This window comes from Sorex fumeus, unplaced genomic scaffold (genome assembly GCF_029834395.1).
Source record: "Sorex fumeus unplaced genomic scaffold, SorFum_2.1 ptg000011l, whole genome shotgun sequence".
In the NCBI taxonomy this organism is placed as follows: domain Eukaryota; kingdom Metazoa; phylum Chordata; class Mammalia; order Eulipotyphla; family Soricidae; genus Sorex; species Sorex fumeus.
In genome coordinates this window covers 179,311-201,094 of record NW_026606068.1, presented here as the reverse complement: position 1 = coordinate 201,094, position 21,784 = coordinate 179,311, and the positions used below count along the sequence as shown (strand labels likewise).

The following is a 21,784-nucleotide window of genomic DNA, read 5'->3' as shown; positions in this document are numbered from 1 at the left end:
GAGCGAGGGCTTGGCAGTCTTAAACATTTGCAGGTCAGACTCCAATGGGTAAGTTGCTTCCTCTGGTTTCTAGATTCAGTCCCCCTCATCTCTCCCCATGCAGACATCCTACTTGGTGGGAAATGTGATGACCCCCACTACTAAAATAGCATTTTCAGCCACTGATTTGAGCCTGTGGGGAGGTTGAAAAAGCATTGATCTAGGGGGTCTGAGTGATTGTTTAGCAGATAGGGAATTTGCCTTGCATGAGGCGGACCTGGGTTCAATCTCCCAAGACCTGCCAGGAGTAAGCCCTGAGAATTGCCAGGTATATCATGCCGTGCCCCCCAACCCCACAAAAAAACATTACCACTGGTCTATCATGTTGGTTAGAACTGCCCATCTGTGGACACATATGCAGGACAGATGCTGGCCACAGGTGTAAAGTAGTTTAAGAACATGGCACTAAAAGACCTTCAGTCTGGTCCTAGTATTGGTCTTTAATCATGTGACAGAATGAATGCTCTGTGGATTTATAAACTGTTTTGCGGGGAAAAGCCTTCATGAACAAAGGTGGACAATGGACCCCACTGCGAGCCCAACATAGATGAACTTAACACTCATGTTCCCTCAGATCCGGGTAAAGATCCCCAAGTAGAAGTGGCATATAATACTTAGGAAGAAGATACATTGAACAATATTCTGCAAGTTGTATGTTTTACCAGGAAAACTAGAACAAGCACAAGAAGTGACTGTTTCTAAGAGGAACTTAAAAGACAAATCAAAGTAAGTACACAATAGCAATACACAATACACAACACACAATACTCAGGTACAACACGGATTATCAAGGCACTTTCCAGTTTGGCAGCCACACACATCCCTTTGGAGAACTGCACCCCAAGAATCACCCAAGAGCCACAGATCAATTCTACATGTAAACTTGAAACATTTTCCCACAGCGAATGCATTAGAGCTGCTTTGTTCTGAATAAAACAATTTAATGCTGACAACATCTGTCAATATTTACAGAAGTGAGCACAGAGGTGATCAGGGCGTGAGGTGGGAGCTGCTATTTACAGCAGGCAGGGCATTTTGTATGGTTTCGTATGTAAGCCTTCCCACACCGCAGTCTAACACAGAGTCCGTGTTACTTAACCCTCCATCTGAGCCATGAACTTCTCAGACTTGTTCATACCCCTGAGCCAGAAGCATCACCTTTGTGGCATGGTTTGAATAGGAAAGAGGAAGACAGTTTTTGAGAATTTTATTTTCTTGGAGTGGGGGCACTGCCAGCAAGCCCCCTACCCGCTGTGCTATCACTCTGACCCAAATAAACCAACAAAGATAAGTTACGCAAGTAAGTTCTGCATCACTGCTCTTTCAGGTGGATAGAACTGGAGGGTATGGAGCTGTGGTCGACCTGGGTTCAATTCCCAGCATCCCATAGAGTCCCCCGAGCACCACCAGGAGTAATTCCTGAGTGCAAACCCAGGAGTAACCCCTGTGCATCACCAGGAGTGACCCCAAAAAGAAAAAAAATAGAATTCAAATGTTCTCTGTCATAGGTGGTGTTTAATTTTTAATTTAAAAATTTTAATTAAAAAGAAGGCATTGCTCTTGGTTCTCGATCAGAACAATTGATACCCTATTGCAAGCATGTTGTCTGGCCAGATACTGGGTGCTGTTTGGTTTGTTTTTGTATATGTGTGTGTTTGCAGCGTTTTGTATTCATTCACTCATTTAATTCTCAACAATCCCCTGCAGTCTCCACTGCTGCCCCTTCTTTACATAAGAGATGGGCGCAGGGAAAAGGAGTCTCCTGTTGGCTTTTCCCAGAACTGCAGCATTCACAGGTAGTCGGGGTTTTGTAAGAGAGAGAACACGTGTCATAAAGTCAGGAAATGTAGGGTCTAACGGACGGACTGTGTGTCCTCAAAACCTTTATGCTTCCGAGCCTGATTTTCAGAAAGTAAAAAAAAAAAAAAAAGATGTAATTTTTTTATTGTTGTTCACACCTGGCGATGCACAGGTTACTCCTGGCTCATGTACTCAGAAATTACTCCTGGTGGTGCTCCGGGGACCATATGGGATGCTGGGAATCAAACCCAGGTCGGCCACGTGCAAAGCAAAAGCCCTACTCACTGTGCTGTCTATTGCTCCAGCCCCAAAAGGATGTAATTTTTAGAAAGGATTTGAGATAGGTGATAGTTAACACATCTTTTAGCTTTCAATTTTGTCAGTTTGCAAACAAAGGGCCATTTATGTTTAGAAGCAAGTTAGGTCTCCTGCATCATTTTTTCCTCCTTGAATCAAAGAAAATCAGAGGAAGCAGCACCAGAGGCTGGTACCTGGGGTCAGAGAAGGACACGTGGATTTGCTGCGTGTAATTAAAGGCATTTAAAAGGTATTTAAGGAATTGCTTCCTGATACTTGAACTACTGACTCATCAGGAGGACTAGAAAGAATTTGAGGAAAAATGAATCGTAGAAAGGTATGACTAGAATGAGGTGAACAGAACGCCTCCTTTAAAGTACCAACAATGCCTTTCAAGATGAGTTCATAAAAACTTAACAAGTGAGAGAACTAGCCCACTCAGACATTGGGTGTGAAACACAGAGAATTTGGGGTTTTAGAGGCCAGTCAATGAGTCATTCATTCTTTTGTTTGGTTCCTAGTAGGAATGCTCCTCTCCCACCAGCAGGGTGCTAAGTATATCCTAGAATAAACCCAGAAAGGATGAGAATCTTCCAGGAAAGTGGAACTGGGCAGCTAGATACCTGCACAGATTACTATGCAAGCCAGTAAATGCTGTTATAAGAAGCTTGGCATTAGAAGGTGTTTCTCAAAGGAGACAATCCATCACTTGGGCTTTGAAGCACGAATAGGAGTTTGTGAGTGAAGAATCACTTGATCACTTGGTCACTTGACTTCCCATTAATCATCAATTTGCTCGAGCGGGCACCAGTAATGTCTCCACTTGTCCCTGTCACGTGCTAGTGTAGCCCAATGGCGTCTGTTCGTTCTAGGAACACAAAGAGCCTCAAACCGATCATTCAGGGTCTTGACGAAAAAGTCTGACCATCTGGTAGGTGGGCGGCCACGCGGTCTTTTGACATCCCGTGGAATCCAGTCTGTAACAGCTCTAGTCCAACGGTCGTCTTTAAATCTCATTACGTGACCAGCCCATCTGATTTTCGACACCTTGGCAAATGAGACAGCGTCCCTGATCCTTGATCTTCGACAGATGTCAGAACTCCGGATTCTTTCTCTCACTTGAGTGAAACGTGATATTCCAAGCATAGCTCTTTCAATTCCTCTTTGGGAGACCCGAATAGCATTCTCATCCTGTTTGTGTAGGGCCCAGGTCTCTGAGGTGTATGTTAATGCAGGAAGAACAGTGGAATCAAAGAGGTGTGCCTGGAGCCGGAGGTTCTTCGTCCTCTTAGCTATTTCTTCGACGCTCTTGAAGGCATTCCAAGCCACTCTCTTCCTCCTGCGCAAGTGAAGAATAAGGGAAAGATATTCTCAGCAGCAAAAGTTCTGCGGGAAAAAGCTCAGGGTTCTGAAGAAATTTGGACTATCAAGCAACACAGATCCTCGTGGCAGGAATATGGGGTGGAGACTTGATGAGCATGAGTCTCTGAATCTCTATCTCTCTCTCTCTGTCTCTCTCAGTCTGTCTCTCTTGGTCTGTCTCTGTCTCTATCTATCTCTCTCGGTCTATCTCTGTGTCTCTGTCTCTCTCTTGGTCTCTCTCTGTGTCTCTGTCCCTGATTCTCTGTCTCTTTCTCTCTCTGTCTCTCTCTTGGTCTTTCTCTATGTCTCTGTCTCTGATTCTCTGTCTCTCTTGGTATCTCTCTCTGTCTCTCTGTCTTTGTTTCTCTCTCTTTTGGTCTTTCTGTGTCTCTCTTCTTTCTGTCTCTGTCTGTCTGTCTGTCTGTCTCTCTCTCTCTCTCTCTCTCTCTCTCTCTCTTTGCTTTCTGGGTCACACCTGGCGATGGGTAGGAGTTACTCCTGGCTCTGCACTATGGAATTACCCCTGGCGGTGCTCAGGGAACCATATGGGATGCTGGGAATCGAACCCGGATCGGCCACATGCAAGGCAAACACCCTATCCGCTGTGGTATCGCTGCAGCCCCTCTTACTTCTCTTTTTGCCCAGCTCTGTCCTAGGATGTTACGGAAGGAAGCAAAATAAAGTCAAAAGGTCCTTCTCCAGGAAGTTCTTTTGATGATGCCAAGACGGTCCTAACTGAGTGGCATCATTAGGTGCTGAGCGCCCAGACACGCGGCTGCTTCTCAGCAGTTAGTTCTCCCTCAGACACTGAATGGTAGAAGCTAAATCCGGGTAAAAACACCCAGGGACACAAGATTCCCTTCGCCGACGTGGAGCTTCTCAATAGGAAAGAAGAGTTCTTAGAATTCTCTCTTTCTTCAGTTTTCCTGAGGCTCTGTCCCACTTACTGGATAAGTAAAAGATTAGATCCAATTAGATCCTTCCTCCCCGGGGCTGTCTGGCTGGCTTCTTCGCGAGAACTCCTGAGAGTTGAGTTCACAGTAGAAGTCTGAGTTTTGTCCCCTTCCTCGCCAGATGTCTTTAGAGGTGTCCTTGACCTCTGTGAGCCTCAGTCGCCTTCGCCAGAAATCAAAGGAATGCCTAAAACTGAAAGCACGTGATAAGGCAGAAAGTGCAACTAGATGGGCGACAAGCAGGAACTGTGTTTTTTTCCTGAGCTTCTGCCTCGTGCTTGGCACAGAGAAGTTGCTCATATGCCTGTCAGCTCCTCATGTGTCTCATCCCAAGTGTCCAGCGCTAGCTGACGCCTCCTGTGTCTGCTGGTCCACCCGTTCAAGCATGCTCTCAGAGCCAGTAGTCACGAGTGGACCCTCCCAACTTTCACGGAAGGCTCTTGCAATTTTGGCAGTCATGACCTTAGCCAACTCATCATTTCAGCAAACCCATCAAGCCCAACTCTGTCTCCCAGTAGCAGATGATTCTGGTTCTCCTCCTTCCCTGGGAATCTCTGGGGTCCATGCAGAGAAATGTGTGTATGTCTCAGAGTCTGGTGGGCTGACATCAGGGGATGAGGAGAAAAAAAATTGCACCCTTTCCAGCCAGTCCCTGCCCCGTGATTGGCAGCCTGTTGGGGCTGAATTTCAACCAGAAGAACTCCATGAATGCGTTTCTCGAACTTCTCTGACCACAAGAGTGACCTGGTGAGGCTGGAGCGATAGCACAGCGGGGAGGGTGTTTGTCTTGCACGCAGCTGATCCGGGTTCGATTCTCAGCATCTCATATGGTCCCTCAAACACTGCCAGGAGTAATTCCTGAGTTCAGAGTCAGGAGTAACCCTATGCATCGCCAGGTGTTGCTCCTCAAAAGAAAAATAAAAACAAAACAAACAAACAAACAAACAAAAAACAAGAATCACCTGGAGTGTTTGTGATTAGGTATTGGGGGGAGAAGAGGTGAAAGGCAGACATTTCTAAGAAATGTCTCCATAATGAATTGTCAACAACTGTTCTGAAACAATTGAACAGTGCACGAGCCAAATTGCTCTTGGCCACCAGGTTTCGACTTGGCTACAGGATTCAGGTCCCGTCCCCTCCTCCGTCCTTGCTTCCTGCCATCTTCCCAGTTGCTTCTGAGCATGTTTCCATCACCTCATCCAAACAGGTTGCTGCCGCCTGTCGCCTTCCCCACTTCAGCTGTTCTGAGAGAACCTGGATCCTGGAGCCAGTGGGTATGCCTCTTCCGAACAAGAGGACGCCGGGCAGAGAGAGGGGGTCCATGTGTTTTGGCTTCTCCAGAGTGTAGGATTCAGCAGTGTTAAAGCAGGGCCAGGGAAATGGCCCAGTGGCAGATGCCAAGCATGCCGAAGGCTCCAGCTCCAACCCCTGGTGCCAACCAAATGCCCCCTCCGTCCCCCTAGCATGGCTGGGTGGACCCTGGTGACCTCAACACTGCTGGGTCCGAGTCATATGGCCAGGGGGAGCTGCTCCGGACTAGAGGACCAGGCACCACAGGAGCATGGGAAGGTGGGTGGATGGAGTAAGTGGGTGGACATTAACTCAAAGGACTGAAGTGCAAGCCTTATTTATTTCTATATTTATTTGCTTTGGGGACCGCATTCAGGAGGTTTCTCCTGGCTCCTTGCTGGGAAGTCACTCCTTAGAGGTGTTTTGGGATCAAACCCGGGCCTCCCCCCATGCCAAGTATTCTTTGACTACGCTTAGCCTGTGGAGAAACTCTGGAGGGTGTATTTTGTATTTGGAAGCGCTGGCTTCATTCCCTGGCACCCATATGGTCCCCCAAACACTTCCAGAAGTGGCCCTCCCCCAGCCCCCAATAAAAGACTGCTAAAGGAATGAATGGATTGAGAACATTTGATTTGATTATAAACTTCTTAAAGTGACAAACACGCCTGTAGGCAACAGCTATGTATTCTTCAAAGCACCTCAGAATTACATTCAGTAACCAAGAAGGCTAACTTGTGTAGTTTGCAAGATACTATGCAAGCTTCTGTCAAGGAAAAAAACCTTTTTCTTGATTCCGTACCCATATGTGCTGCAGAGATCTCTACCCTTTGAACTCCCATTGCAGTTTCCCGGGCCTTGCTTATGTTACTGGGCACATTTTTGCTTGGGATTCTGTCATTTGATGAATGTCTCACTTTGAACTCTTTGAGGTCAGAGCATGGCTCTAGATTTTCTGAAGACTCCAATGTCAGTAGCAGTGTCCCTTGCCCATAGTAAACACTCCCTTAAATATTTCCCAGTGGTCTTCATGAATACAGCCTTTTCATAGTTTCTCGTGGTTTATCTAAGGATTGCTAAAAAGCATAAAAAAAGATTCAACTTAGTTGGAAGGCCACTGGTCTGGCGTTCTGTCATACCAGTGGAGTTTTGTTTGCTTGAAGTAAACTCACCTCTGCCGAGTTCTGCCATAAATCAAAGAATCAAATTTCCCCCGTATCGTTGAAAATTGAGGAAACAATGATTAGGCAAGGTTAGAGTAAGTCATCTCAAAACATGCCTTGGAAATGTTTCCAAATGATACTGTACAAACATTGCTTTCCCTTTTCCCTTTATTTGGGAAATAATGAATGTGTTCTAGATTAGTGACCTTCACAAGTCCTTTCATTATAGAAGTTTAACTTCTTGAGGACCTTGGTTAATTATGAAAAGGAGGAGCCTGCTATTTCTGACACTGAGGTGAAGTTGCCAATGGAAAAAACAGGTATTTTCCACATCTAACACACCCTCAGTGGATGAGGGGATTTTTGTTCTTGTAATATTTCTACCACTTACAGTAAGTATGTTTAAGGGAATTTAAAGCTACAGCTGAAGAGTATTCACATCAATTGGAGCTAGGAGGCTCTTACATTCTTTTTTTTTTTTTTTTGGCTTTTTGGGTCACATCCGGCGATGCACAGGGGTTACTCCTGGCTCTGCACTCAGGAATTACCCCTGGCGGTGCTCAGGGGACCATAAGGGATGCTGGGAATCGAATCCAGGTCGGCCGCGTGCAAGGCAAACACCCTATCCGCTGTGCTATCACTCCAGCCCCTACATTCTTATTTATAACAAACCCAACTGTCTCGTGAGTAAATTTCTCAGTTCAGATGGACTTTGTCAATCAGGAAAGAAAAACAACACATCAAACTTAAAAACAACTGCGTTGGGGCTGGAGCCATAGCACAGCGGGTAGGGCGTTTGCCTTGCACGCAGCCAACATGGTCAACACAGGTTCGATTCCCAGCATCCCATATGGTCCCCCAAGCACCACCAGGAGTGATTCCTGAGTGCAGAGCCAGGAGTAACCCCTGAGCATCGCCGGGTGTGACCCAAAAAGCAAAAAAAAAAAAAAAAAACCCACAACTGCGTTGCATTAATTGTTGAGGTTTTATCCTGAAACAAAAAAAGAAATCAGAAGAATGCATGCCAATACTTCAAGTCACGAAGCACTATGGATTTAGAGATGTGCATTCTTCTCGGAAAGGGCAGTTCAGATAGAGAAAGGAGCACCAAATAAAGGGTGTTAGGAGGATCCTCCCAGGAGGGGAGATGCATGTCGAAAGTAGACTATGGACTGAACATGTTTGCCACTCAATGCCTCTTTTGCAGACCACAACACCCAAAACGAGAGAGAAAACACAGGGGATTGCCCTGTCACAGAGGCAGGAGGGGATGGGGGGATGGGGGTGGGGGGATATTATCCATGGTGGTGGAAAATTGGCACTGGTGGAGGGATGGGTATCTGATCATTGTATAATCGAAACCCAAGCACAAAAAAATAGTAAATCTACAACTGTACCTCATGGTGTTTCACTAATAAAAAAAAAATAAAAAAAACATAATCTAACATATAAATTAAAATTATACCTGGATTGCAATTATATATTCAATATATTAAAGTAAATAATATAATTTTAATCTATTAAGCATATATTCCATTAAAATCATAATTTACTAATAAAGAAATCATTTATCAATAAGTCATCTGTAAATTCTATTAAAAAAAAAGATACATTTATGTATGTAGTATGTTCTAAGCAGCCAACTTTCTAAAGCTCAGACAGTATTAAATGCCACCTCTCTTGCACTCATTATACCTAGACCATTTATCCAGTTAATAAAATACTCAACTAGTGCCTACTGTAAAGTACTGAGCTGCATCAGTTCCTACCTTCAGTCACATTACAGACCTTTAGGAGAGGCAACAGTTTTGCAAGGCAGGTAATTTTATGTCCATTTTACAGATAAACAAACTGATGTATGAGGTCAATACGGTTAGCTTCCCATGTCCTTCTCTGCAAGCAAAAAATGCTCCTCCCTTGCTTCCTACCTTCCTAGTTTAGTTCTTATTGCAGAAGGTTTTTAATCAAGTATGTTGGGCAAAAGAATTGACAATCCCTACTTTGATTGGAAGGGGACAGTTCTGTTTAAAACTCAGCTATCTTTTGGTAGGAAAAGACAAATATACAACACCTGTTATTTTGGGGTTGAGTTTTGGCTCAAATGAACAAGACAAGCCTAAATAAGGTCTCAAACCCACCTTTCTAGCAGATGGCTAGAAACTTTATTGCAATATGAATGAGCCTTTTTGTTCATAAAATATACAGCCGGTTTCTGTTGTTGTTACTATTGGTTGGATTCAGTTTCTGATTTGGTCTCCTTTTCTTGGGTTGCATGCAGTTATGGCATGGATGGGGACCAGATGGCAGTCAAGAGGGTGATGGAGAAGCAAAAAGTAGGCTGGCGGCCTGGTTTACTCCGTGTGCAGTTTCTTGGCCCACACCTGCCCATGACCTTTCTACCAGCTACTCAGCGATTGTTCTGCTAAAACCTTTTCTGTCTCTTGCTTCCAGCCCTCCCACCTGATCAAAATTAATCAGATTCCACAGAACCAGAGCCACTGGGCTAGAAGCCCTGGAAAGAGAGCACGGGCACCAGGCACCTTTTGTCAGGCTACTTCCCTGTTCCCTCAATGGGGTCTGCAAAAATGCACAGCCCTTGACTGTTAGTCACTTCCTAATCAGCCCTCTTACTACACCCTCTTATCCCAAATAACTTCTCGCACAAGTCGCCTTATCTCCCTTGAGCAGACTGGTGGAGTCGCTGGCTCTTTGCAGGCAGCCGAGAGTTTACAGAACGGAGCCCCAGTGCAAAAGGGATGTGGCGTGTCCTTCCCAGCCTGACTCCCACTTACCTTGTCATATCTTGCCCTTGCTTTCTATACCAGAGGTGCACACAGTCATTCTTTTGTTTCCTACCCAGCATTTGGTCTCTCAGCCCATCACTGCTTTGCACCAACTCCAGCTGCCAAGTTTTGCACTAACTCATCATCACTGGTACCAACATCTTTCTCCTCTAGCTGAGACAGTTTGGAACGCGGTGAAGATCCCAGTGACCTCTCTTCTTATGAAAAATATTGCCAATCCTTGACCACTCTCTCCTCTGCCTCTTTTAGCATTTTTTTTGCATGATATTTTAGTACTTAAGATCTCACCAGTTCAGTTCTCACACTTTTCCCTGCCACTCTATATTGTTTGTTTCTGTTTGTGGGCTACACCCTGCAGTGCTCAGGGCGTACTGAAGACTCTGCACTTAGGGATCACCTCTGGCAGACTCCAAGACCATATGGGGTGACAGTGATCGAACCCGGGTCAGCCACATGTAAGGCAATTGCCTTACCCGCTGTATTATCTCTTCAACCCCCCTTGCCACTAACCCTTAAATCACCTTTGTTTTTCTGACTTCAGCTGTAATATCAATCAAGGTATCAGTTAAACAACTCTCAAAGGATTAAAAATTAGAAGTCGCTCCCCGTGGCCAGCCCAAGTGTTTAAAAGCGGAAAAAATGTATGTATCACACATACATATACACACACCTGTAGAAACACATATACTGTATATATGGTTTCAGAGGGGTTTTGATTTTACTGTAGAAAATCCCATTTTAAGTCCAAGGGAAAAGAAACAAAAACACATACTCAGAACTGATGCAATTATCCATAACCAGTTTATTGTAGGTATCAGGTTTCAAAAATTTATAGCATAAATAACCTTTCACATCATAAAATAACTTAGTAGGATTTATAATAAAACTTTGAGAATGAACATCTCATCAAAGAACAATAAAATATGGTTTTCAAATAGGATTAACCCTTTCTGATTTCCTTTTACTTGAGGGAATATGAGCCAAAAGTACCCCAATGCCTGTGGCACATTTAAACCTTTTACAAAGCATATTTGGTGTATTTAAAATGTAACTCAACCATCCCAAATTTATAATAGAGTTTGTTTTCCATCCTGCTTGGTACTTTGTAATTTTTGTTCCTTTGGACTTGTACTGGTTTCAACATAGCTTCCTTCTTCATTTTCACCTCTTGCCACCTTGCAAAGTCATCACTCTCTCCGGCCCCCAGAACATGTAGTTGAACTCAGCCCCTTCGACATCAATTCTGTAATCCTTGCATCAGTGTAGGGAGTAACTGCTTGAGTAACTACAAAGGTATTTCAAAACTTCAGTGCAATTTGCTTCAGTGATTTTCATTCAGATGCCATCACCGTTCGGGGAGATTAATCACTGGCACCCACTGGTCCATGTAGCGACTTTCCCGGCAAAAACAAATAAGTTGACTCAGTGCCGGATCCTTCCATTGTGATGAATGTGGATTCTGAGAACAAATTTGAAAAAAAAAAAAGGAAAACGGTGAACTTACGATTTAGAAAAAGTCAGCACTGACTAATAATTTCACCACCTTTAAGGAGAAGAGACATGTACACTCTATAGTTTTGGCTCTTGGACACTGACCAGTTATAACCACAACAAATACAATTTCTTCTAGGGAGTTGGGTTTCCTGCAAAATCCTTTAAGGGTAATTCTCTGACATCCTCACAAGGTCTGAACACCTGCAACCCACCGAAGCATAAACGTTTGCATGATCATATTTATTCAGTTTTGCATATGGAGGCTCGGCTACCAATCATAGACTTATTTTACCAAACTTGTAACCCTGAGCCCTGATTGAAACCACTGGGAAATATTTCCAGGCAGTGAGTGCAAAACAAAGATGAGGGCTACAGAGCAGTTAACTGGATCCGCCTGCCACCTGTTACTCTGCCAAATAGCCTTTTTTTCATGGAGTTGCAAAATAACCGAACTGTCATGTCACTACACCAGTCAAAATGATTCAAGTGTTCAAAGAGAAAACAATCCGATTTATCTACAAACATAGAAATTACCTGAAGGTTTAATGAGTGGGGGGGAGGGGGAGGGGAAAGCGTTCATGTTTAAAAAAAAAAAAGAAAGAAACTGCAAAAAGTTGCAAAGAAAAAAAAATTTCCACTCCATCCTCTTAATGCATTTCTAGGGAATTAATAAGGTCTGTCTCCTCCACCACTTCTATTTTTAGCTGCCCTGGCAGAGAATGAAGCTGACTCCTTAATGAGGGCGAGCCAGGAATTTATTTGGCTTAATCTAATCTGCCCGGCTGAAGGAATTAGTCACGGGAGGTAGTGCAGATGTAGGTAGGGAGTAGCTAGACCCACAGTGCTGACTCACAAGGATCTCTTCCGCTGCTGGCAGCCGCCAACGTGCTCAGACATGTTCTGTCCCCGAGAAAATCCCCATGATGAAACTAGCACATCTCGGCTGAAAGTCCAGCCGCCCCCTCCAGGTCGCCCGCCTCTTAACCCTCGCGGCTCTTGCAAGCCTTGCAGCAGCCGGTCCGCGCGCCCGCCGCGCCCCCGTGCCTTACCGTCACCAGCACGCAGTGCAGGTCCAGGGGCTGCTGCGCGCCCTCGCTGCTGGCCGGACTCGCACTGGGCTCCAGCAGCAGCAACTCGGCCAGCCGGCCCGGGTTGCTGACGCGCAGGATGTTGATGTCGTTCTCGCAGCAGAACGCCCGGATCAGGGTGAAGTGGATCTGCAGGGCCACGTCCCGGTCGTCGTCCTCGTCGGCCGCCAGCAGGCACAGCACCACGTTGTCGGGGTCGCTGCGGGCAGCGATTGGGGTGGAGGGGCGTGTGAGCTCCCCCGTGGGGAGGGACAGACTCGCCCCGTGCCCCGCGTGCGCCCACCCCACCCCCTCCACCCTGCGGCAGATGACAAGCCTCAGGGAGTCCTGCCCGGGCAGGAAGGTGCCACGAAGTTCACGCGAGGGAGGGGGGGGGGTCCCCACTTACACGTTGAGCAGCTTGGCCGCTTCGTACACCCCGACGGTGATGGTGCGCTGACTCAAGGCTTTGCTGAGCACTTCTTCCAGGGCGTCCCCCACTTTATCCATCCTGCAAACCCGCGAGAGCCAGAGGGTCGGTCCCGAGTCCCCTCTGCGGGGACCGTCCCCCGCCCCCATCCACGCCCTGCCCAGCACCCCTCCTTGGCAAGCGCACAAACATCCTGACACCTGGATTCCTTGTAATCTCGGGTGACCCTCACCCCTGTGACTCCAGCTGTCCCGGGGTGCCACCAAGGCACAGCCACAGGGTGCAGCCCCGCGCCGGCAGGGCAGTTCTGTGCAATGCAAAAAAAAAAAAAACGATATCCAACGCAAATTTTTTTTTTTTAAAAAAAAAGAAAAAAAGATCCGACTGGAGAATGAAAGGGCGTGCGGAGAGTCCCCGCGGGAGCAGGGCGAGGGGATTTTTCCCGGGTCACTTTTCAGCGCTCGCCACCCCGCCAAGCCTCCCACCTCCTGCTCTGCAGCCCCGGGCACGAGTTCGGAGAGGGGCTCCAAGCGCACCGACCTTTCGATCTTCTGCTCTCCAGTCGCGAATTCCTCCAGAGTCATATTGCAACTGCAGCTCCCTCCAGGAGAGAGAGCGGCGTGCGGGCTGCTCCTGCCACCTGGGGCGCGCGGGCGCCGGCTCCGTGCGCGCGCTCCTGCCCGGCTCCTCCGGCCGCCGCCGGGCTGGCTCGCTCGCTCCCCGCGCCGCGTCTCGCCACCCACCGCGACGCCGACACCGCAGCTGCCTCCCAGCCACTGAAGGACAAAGGCCGGCCGGCGGGTGTTATCCTCGCCGCCCGCAGCCAACCACCTCCAGCCTCATTTGCATGCGCACAGCCATTGGCTATGCAAATCAACCGCTCCGCCGATTTGACCTCCGCGCCTGGAACCCTGCGGAAGTGGGAGGAGCCGAGGGGCGGGGCGAGGGCGGGGCCCGGGAGGGACCCGGGTCCGGGCCGATTCCTGCGGGTGGGATCTGGGTAGGGGAGGTGTTGGCGGCTGCAAGGCTGGTGGGGGCTGGGGGATGCTTCCCGGATGTTTTTAGCTTGGACTGGAGCTGGTGCCCAGTTGGTTTTTTTTTTTTCTAATTGGTGCGCTTTTTTTTTTTTTTTAATTTTCCTTTCATCTCTTTTGTTTTTAGGAGATGCAATTAAATTCTATTTCCAGGATTAAGGCCCCAAGTCTAGTAATTATTAGTAAGCAGGTTACATAAAAAGAGTGTGTCCAGAGCTCTGGGGCAAAGTTTACCTCAGAAGTGTTGTTTATGTAAGTCTAAGCAGAGCTGCTTATTAGTCGTAGTATAATTTCGGTGCCCCGATGGCTGGTTTATTTTGGGAAGGTGGCGGCGAGGGTTTGGAAGCTCCAAAAAAGAAAAATCAACACATTTGTGTTCGGGAGTGGCAAGGGAACAAGTTGCAATCTTTTTTTACAGAAAGCAGTGGGTAAGTAGGGGTGGGGGTGGTGGGGAGTGATCGCGGGAGCCGGTGAGCATGTGTGTGTCTCAGGCTTTCAACCCTGCCTCACCTTACCCAGAGCTCGTCCAGGGGCTCTGTCTACCCCTCACCAGCTAAGAGACAAATGTTGCTCGCCCACTTATGACACAAGCTATCAATATGCCCCGTGCAGCCTCTCACCAGGCGAGTACCTCACTCGGTTCCACAGAGGGCTTATGATCTCACTGTGCATTATTGAAGTTGGAGACTGAATCACGGAGCTGGAGCTATAGGACCTTTTAGTCATATGCTGAATTTTCCTCTTGGAGATAATGGCCACCTGTGGGTGGAAAGCAAGCAATAATTTTCAGAAAGCAAACTTTAATGCCTATACTTTCACTGAATAGGTTGAAAGTTCTTGCCTTCAAGAGTTAAGGGGACCGATGCAGAAACCTTCCTTCAACCTACAGAAGCCCCTAAATGTGGTGAAAATGTTCCCCTTTGCATTCAAAACAATGCTTGCATTATTAAGGTCGCATTATTATATGGTCAAAGGTCACAGGAGTCATTTTTTTGGCAAAAGTATATGGCACCTGAGTTTTTGGCGCCTGTGTGCTTGCATCACTCAGACAGAAGGTTCTCCTGCTCTCTTGATCTTAACTTAATGGGGATGTTTATGGGGGGGGGGGCAGTTTTCTGACCCTTTGGAGATGCCATTTTGCACGTGATCCCTAACCATTCTATTAACAAGAGATCCAGTTTGAGCAAAGGAATGATAGTGGCCATGCGTCCAGATGTTGGCACATTTCACATCTGCACCTTCAGTCTCAGCCTGGGATGCCTTGGTGAACAAATTTCTTAAAATTGAAATTTAGACAGGTGCTAAGGCACTTTCTGTTTTTCAGATAGTCGGAATTACACAATCTTGTCTGAGTCATTATTTGGAGATTGAATGTGTTCCGAGGAACTCTAGGGTTGAAATGTATTCCGAGGAACTCGAGGGTTCTATCCACTGGGCTTTTAGAGGCTCTTTGGAAGAAAGTGTGAGCATGCCAAACTGACAAGGAATTAGGTAATAGGTGTGAGTTTCTTTATAGCCGGACTGGAACTGTATCAACTTGGTATTCTCAGCACCTAGCACAATTTCTGAATTTGGCAGCAGCATAGTCAAGATGAATATGGGGTTGCAGAGAAGCTAAAAGTTGAATAAGATCTGAGAACCCAGCAGTCCCTGCAATGTATTGGCTGAATGTTCACTACATTTCATGTTGGTTATAAATAAATAAATAAACAAACAAACAAACCCCTTGTTTTTGCTACCAAAAGTGCTCTCCCAAGAACTGTACAATTTCTGCTCCTTTGCCTTTAACCTGCTGGCCAGCTCACTGGTGTCCCCGTGCTTGATTTGGGGACAAAGTAGGATTCACTGTCATCAGCTAACTCTGCTGAAAGTCCCATGACTTTAGTCATCTGAACAGAAGCTGGAAGCCAGAGGCACTTGGATACTGTTTATGCCGACTCAGATGAAGCCCAGACTTAATGATGGCCCCAAATCAGCTATGTGCAGTAAAAACATGGCATAAGCATGTCCTTCACATGACCTAGACCCTCTCTCAGAAACCATACTGCATGCTGTATGTGGTCTTGTGGGGAAGTGATTTGTTCAAATGTGGGGGTTTTCTCTGTGAGGTAAGCCTTGCTTTCCAGTATTCAAAAATATTCATTTGTCATGCTTTCTGACTCAGAGAGATTACATCATTTTGCCTCATTGCTGAGTCTATCTAGAATGTTTCATGCTGCTCATCTTCACAGTTGGTCCTCTTGGCTAGAAGGAGAAGCTGCATTTAACTACAGTTAGGTGGCAGTTAGACATTAGAAGATCATATTTATGAATAAATGTTCTTTGGCCTTGGAAGAAGCTGCTATTTAAGGATAAAGCCGAGGAATTTCCTAGATCAGTATAGAATACATATGTTTAAATAACTCCAATGTGTAAAATTATTTGTCAAAATAATTTGTCAAATCATTACTCCCAACCAATCATGTAACCCTAAGCCAATCCTGAAATGACATCATAGTAATGTTTGTAAGACTGCCAAATGATTTTATTTAGAGAGCACAAAGAAATATATGCTTCTGAGTCATTATTTTACTGTTGGTATAATATTTTAGCACTGTTACCTACTTTACATATTAAGAATTTTTTGATACCTTCTTTACTTTGTTTTCATGCATATATTCTTTCTCTTGGTTGTACATATAAATTTTATTATAAAATTAGACAATCTTTTTAAGATCTGAGAGAAATGTGATGCTTGTTAATTCTATATTAGAGGTCATTGTTTAACAACAATTAAACAACAATTTAGATGTATCATATGCTTTCCCAGAACTGTTTACATTTTATTGCTAAAATCACAAGGTTCGTGATATAATTTAATGTGCAAATTTGTTGAATTTAGTTTCTAAAAATGGGCCCCTGAATTTCCCTTATCTCTCCCTGCCAACTTTCCAGAAAAGAATTTAGTCATAATTAACTATCACTTAAAAATGTAATATCTCTTAGGATCAATGCTTCCATTTGAATTTAATATGAATGTTAAGTTTTTTGAACCATTACTGTAGTAGATAACTTTTAAGATGACCTCAGTGATCTCTAACCCCTGGTGTTAACTCTATGTGTACCTCTTCCATTGAGGAGGGGGAGTCCATGACTTGCCTCTAACTGAGTGAATATGGGAAGATGTTGTACAACCACACTCTTAGGTAAAGGTGAATTTTTCAGATTTAATTAGCGTCCCCAACCAATTGTCTGTCCTTCCTTCCTTCCTCTCTTCCTTCCTCTTTTCCTTCCTCTCTTCCTCCCTTCCTCCCTTCCTTCCTCTCTACCTTCCTCTCTTCCTTCCTCTCTTTCTTTCTTTCCTCCTTCCTTTCTGATATTAGGAGGTAAATTGTGCTAGGTAGGCCCCACACAATCAGGCAAGTCTCTTGGCCTAGGCCTTCTCTGAAGAGAGAGTAGAAGCATTCAGATATTCTCTTATTTGCGGGCTTTGAAGAAGCAGATTTTCATGAATTCTACAGCTGCAGCCACCTGAGAGACTGGAAATGGATTCTTCTCTAGGTGAAAATGCAGCCTGGCCAACACAGATTTGAGCGTTTGAAATCCTGAGAACAAAGTTCAGGTAAGTTTTGCCTGGGCTTCTGACCTGCAGAAACGATGAGATTTGGTTCTTAGAAACTCTGAAAACCACAAATAAGAACATAAGAACAAGTGTTGTTTTTCAAAAAAAAAAAACAAGATTTGTGGTAATTTATTACATAGCTTCCAACCAGATACAGTCCTTATTTTTTCTTTTTCTTTTTGGGCCACACCTGGCAATGCATGGGGGTTACTACCCCTCATGCACTCAAGAATTCCTCCTGGCAGTACCTGAGGGACCATATGGGATGCTGGGAATTGAGCCGGGTTGGCCGCATGTAAGGCAAATACCTTACCCACTGTGCTATCACTCCAGCCCCAAATACAGTCCTTTTAATGTCATTTTGTCTGATCCAAAAATGGTCATCCTATGGCAATTCTTTTAGTAATTACTATTGAAGACAGTGGAATCACAGATGCTTAAGCCCAAAGCCAACCACCTTGGGTTGCCATCAACAGCTCACTTTTTTTTTTTTGCTTTTTGGGTCACACCCGGCAATACACAGGGCTCTGCACTCAGGAATTACTCCTGGCGGCGCTCAGGGGACCCTATGGGATGCTGGGAATCGAACTCAGGTCGGCCGTATGCAAGGCAAACGCCCTACCTGCTGTGCTATTGCCCCAGCCCCCAACAGCTCACTTTTACCAGCCACCTCAGTGGTGACCAGTTGAAGCATCAATGAAGACTCACTGCACTTTTTACCCCCTCTCGTTTTATTTATTTATTTATTTATTTATTTATTTATTTTATGACTCAACATTGTTTATTGAAAACTTACCTACAGAGATGTGAAGGGAAGGGGGGAAGTCAAGAAGTGTATTTTCAAGAAAGAATACTGGCTTCTCCAGAGTAGAAATAGGCCAACAAGGAAACAAGCCAGCAAAACTCATGTTCAAGGGAGAACACTGGCTTGAAGGGCAAACCTTTTAAAAAATTTTTTAATTTAATCATTTAGTTTGGGTCACACATTTATAATAGTGTTGTTATTTATGGTTTTGATAGTTACCACACCTTGTCACCACCAAAGTGTTTACAACCCTTAACCAATGTTCTCATGTTACTTCTGGTCTACCTCTCCATGACCCCATCTTCCTCTCCACCCATGTTTGGTAATCTCAGTTTTGTAATCTAAGGCCAAAGGTTTATCATTTTTTGATACTGTCCGTTCCCTTGTTTTGGTTCTTTATATACAGCAGTGAGTGTGGTCATCCAGTATTTGTCCATTTCCTGCTAACTTATTTCATGTAAACTGATAACACGTAACATGATATCAAGTTCCATTCATGTTGCATCAAAACTGCAAGATTTCATCTTTTCTTGTAGCTGCATAGTATACCATTGTGTGTGTAGACCACAGCTTCTTTGTCCATTCACCTGTTTTTGGACATTTCAGTAGTTTCCATGTCTTGGCCAGTGTACCAAGTTCTGTAATGAACACTATGTGCATATATCTCTTCAAATCAATATTTTTGTTTTATAGGGATAGAAGCTAAGAAATGGAACTGCTGGATCATAGGGAAGCTCTGGGTTTACTTTTTGGATAAATCCCCAGACTTTTCCATAGCGACTGAATCTGACGACATTTCCACCAACATTGAGTGTCACTGTGACTGTCACTGTCCTCCTGTTGTTCATCGATTTGCTCGAGCGGGCCCAGTAACATCTCCATTGTGACAATTGTGACTGTGTTTTGGCATATCGAATACGTCACGGGCAGCTTGCCAAGCTTTGCCGTGTGGGCGAAATACTCTTGGTAGCTTGCTGGGCTCTCTGAGAGGGGCGGAGGAATCGAACCTGGGTCGGCCAGGTCGGCCACATGCAAGGCAAATGCCCTACCCGCTGTGCTATCGCTCCCTTTCCCCCCACATCCTTGTCAACATAACTTGTTGCAAGTGTTTCTGGTATGTGCCATTCTCACTGGCATGATATAACATCACACTGTTTCTTTGACTTACATTGAACACTTTTTCATATGCCTACTAAGACCGTCCTCTTTGGGGAAGTGTCTACTCTTTAGCTCCGCTTGCAATTTTGATGTGGTTATTGGTTTTGTTGTTGTTATTGAGTTTTGAGAGTGCTTGATGGATCTTAGAGATTAGTCTTTTATCTGGCATATATGGCGCACAAATATTTTCCCCCATTCAGTAGGGTGTTTTTTATTTTAGCCAGTTTCTTTTGCCATGTTAAAACCTTTTTAAGTTTGATGTAATTCCATTATTTATTTATTTATTTATTTATTTCTTGCCAGTGGAGTCAAATTTCTCCATGATCCATATCCCTAAGAGTTCTGTCTACGTTTGTATTAGATGTATTTTTATGGATTCAGACCTAATCTGGAGTTCTTTAATGCATTTTGAATTAACTTTTGTCTATGATGTGAAATAAGAATGCAGTTTTCTTTGTGTTAATTTATTTTTATTTTTAAATTTATTTTAATGTAGGAAAAAAGACACAACTGTTGATACAGTTCTAGAATTCAAATTGATAACAAAGCTTTGATATTAAAAATCAATAAGTATAAAAATCAATCTAAGTGAAAATTGTTATATCAGATTGTAGGCTAACTCCTTGTCTAAGAATTCATTAAACTATTTCTGGTTGAGCCATCTGTGTTATTGTTTTTATTTGTTGAGTTTAGTCAACTTCTATGCTACTTTCCTAAGGAATCCAATTTTCTTCTCTCTTTTTCTCTCTCCCCCTCCCTCCTTCCTTCCTTCTTCCTTCCTTTCTTCCTTCCTTCTTTCCTTCTTTCTTTCTTTCCTCCTACCCTCATCCCTCCATCCCTCTTTCTTTCTATCCCTTCTTTCTTTCCTTCCTTCTTTCCTCCTACCCTCATCCCTCCATCCCTCTTTCTATTCTTTAATTCTTTCTTTCTTTCTCTTTCTTTCTTTCTTTCTTTCTTTCTTTCTCTTTCTTTCTTTCTTTCTTTCTTTCTTTCTTTCTTTCTTCATTTCTCTTTCTCTTTCTCTCTTTCTCTCTCTTTCTTCCTTCCTTCCTTTCTTTCTTTCTTTCTTTCTTTCTTTCTTTCTTTCTTTCTTTCTTTCTTTCTTCCTTCCTTTCCCTTTCTTTCCTGTGACTGTCAAATCTTCTCAGCACCACTTGTTGAAAAGGCGCTCCTTGCTCTATTTCATGTACCAAGTCCCTTTATCATAGATTAACTGTCAAAAATATCTGAGGATTTATGTCTGAGCTCTCAATTCTACTCCAGTGGCCTGAGAATCTCTCTTTATTCTAGGCCACATTGTTTTGATTAGTATAGATTTCTAGTGCAATGTAAACTTAGGAAATGCAATACCTCCCATCTTCATTTTATCCAAATAACTTTAGCTATTTGGGGAAATTTTTGATTCCATACCAATTTTAGTCGAGTTTTTTAAGCTCTTGAAGAATGCTATCAAAATTTTGATGGAAATTGCATTGAATCCATATCATGCTTTGGGTAGGAATGTCATTTTGACATTATTAATTCTTCCAATCATGTACATGGAATACTTTTCCATTTCCAGGTATTCTATTTCTCTCAGTAATGACATAGTATTCAATGTATAAGTCTTTCACATCTTTTGTAAAATTGATTTCTAGGTATTTGATATTTTATTATTTTGATATGCCAGACACAGTAACAACAAAATCTCCAATGGAGACGTTACTAGGCCCGCTCGAGCAAATCGATGATCAATCGACGATTATTTTATTTTATTTTTTGCTTTTTGGGTCACACCCGGCGATGCTCAGGGGTTACTCCTGGCTCAGGAATTGCTCCTGCGGTGCTCGGGGGACCATATGGGATGCTGGGAATCGAACCTGTGTTGGCCATGTTGACTGCGTGCAAGGCAAACGCCCTACCCGCTGTGCTATTGCTCCAGCCCCCAGGTATTTGATATTTTAAATGAGCTTTTATTTTATTTTTTAATTTTTATTAGTGAAACACCATGAGGTACAGTTGTAGACTTACAAATTTTTGTGCTTGGGTTTCAGTTATACAATGATCAAATACCCATCCCTCCACCAGTGCCCATTCTCCACTACCACTGATCCCAGTATCCTTCCCACCCCCACACTCCTCAATCCCACCCTGCCTCTGTGACAGGGCATTTCCTTTTGTAAATGAACTTTTAAATGAGGTTGTTGCTCTAATATTTTTCTACTCCAGGTCATTATTTGCATATAGAATGCAATCAATTTTTTTTGTATTTATTTCATAGCCTGATACTTAGCTGTGTTGGTTTGTTGTTTTTCAAGAATTTATTTTAGTGAATTTTTAAAGGGTTATATATGTATAGAATCATGACATCTATAAATAGTGATGGGTACCAGGGTAAGGATCCCCTTATCCCATGTTACATCTCCTCAATGACTTAAATGTGTGTCAAAAGATTTCTGTGGTGGAAAGAATGTTGGGTAAATCTCTACTGAGGAAGACAGTTACCTGAAT

The 21,784-nt window shown here is 44.2% G+C and overlaps 1 protein-coding gene and 1 long non-coding RNA gene across 2 annotated transcripts; one reads left to right on the top strand and one right to left on the bottom strand.

The window, feature by feature from the left end:
• Positions 1–10,484: 10,484 nt before the first annotated feature.
• Positions 10,485–13,490, bottom strand: GADD45A (growth arrest and DNA damage inducible alpha). The gene is made up of 4 exons (XM_056110865.1): positions 13,237–13,490; positions 12,676–12,777; positions 12,249–12,486; positions 10,485–11,164 (listed from the first exon to the last, which is right to left on the bottom strand). The coding sequence occupies exons 1-4, from the start codon at positions 13,278–13,280 to the stop codon at positions 11,051–11,053; spliced, it is 498 nt and encodes a 165-aa protein (XP_055966840.1). The 5' UTR covers positions 13,281–13,490; the 3' UTR covers positions 10,485–11,050.
• A 422-nt stretch (positions 13,491–13,912) lies between these two features.
• Positions 13,913–19,909, top strand: LOC130020354 (uncharacterized). The gene is made up of 3 exons (XR_008791998.1): positions 13,913–14,158; positions 17,206–17,331; positions 18,830–19,909. It is a non-coding gene; the product is annotated as an uncharacterized LOC130020354 (long non-coding RNA).
• The last annotated feature ends 1,875 nt before the right edge of the window (positions 19,910–21,784 follow it).

What these genes read in the sequence shown, in the direction of transcription:
- GADD45A (XM_056110865.1), bottom strand. Translation starts at nt 13,280, where the DNA reads ATGACTCTGGAGGAATTCGCGACTGGAGAGCAGAAGATCGAAAG. An exon ending in GCGGCCAAGCTGCTCAACGT is followed by an intron (nt 12,487 to 12,675) that starts GTAAGTGGGGAC and finishes CGCTGCCCGCAG; the next exon opens with CGACCCCGACAACGTGGTGC. An exon ending in TGCACTGCGTGCTGGTGACG is followed by an intron (nt 11,165 to 12,248) that starts GTAAGGCACGGG and finishes ATTTGTTCTCAG; the next exon opens with AATCCACATTCATCACAATG.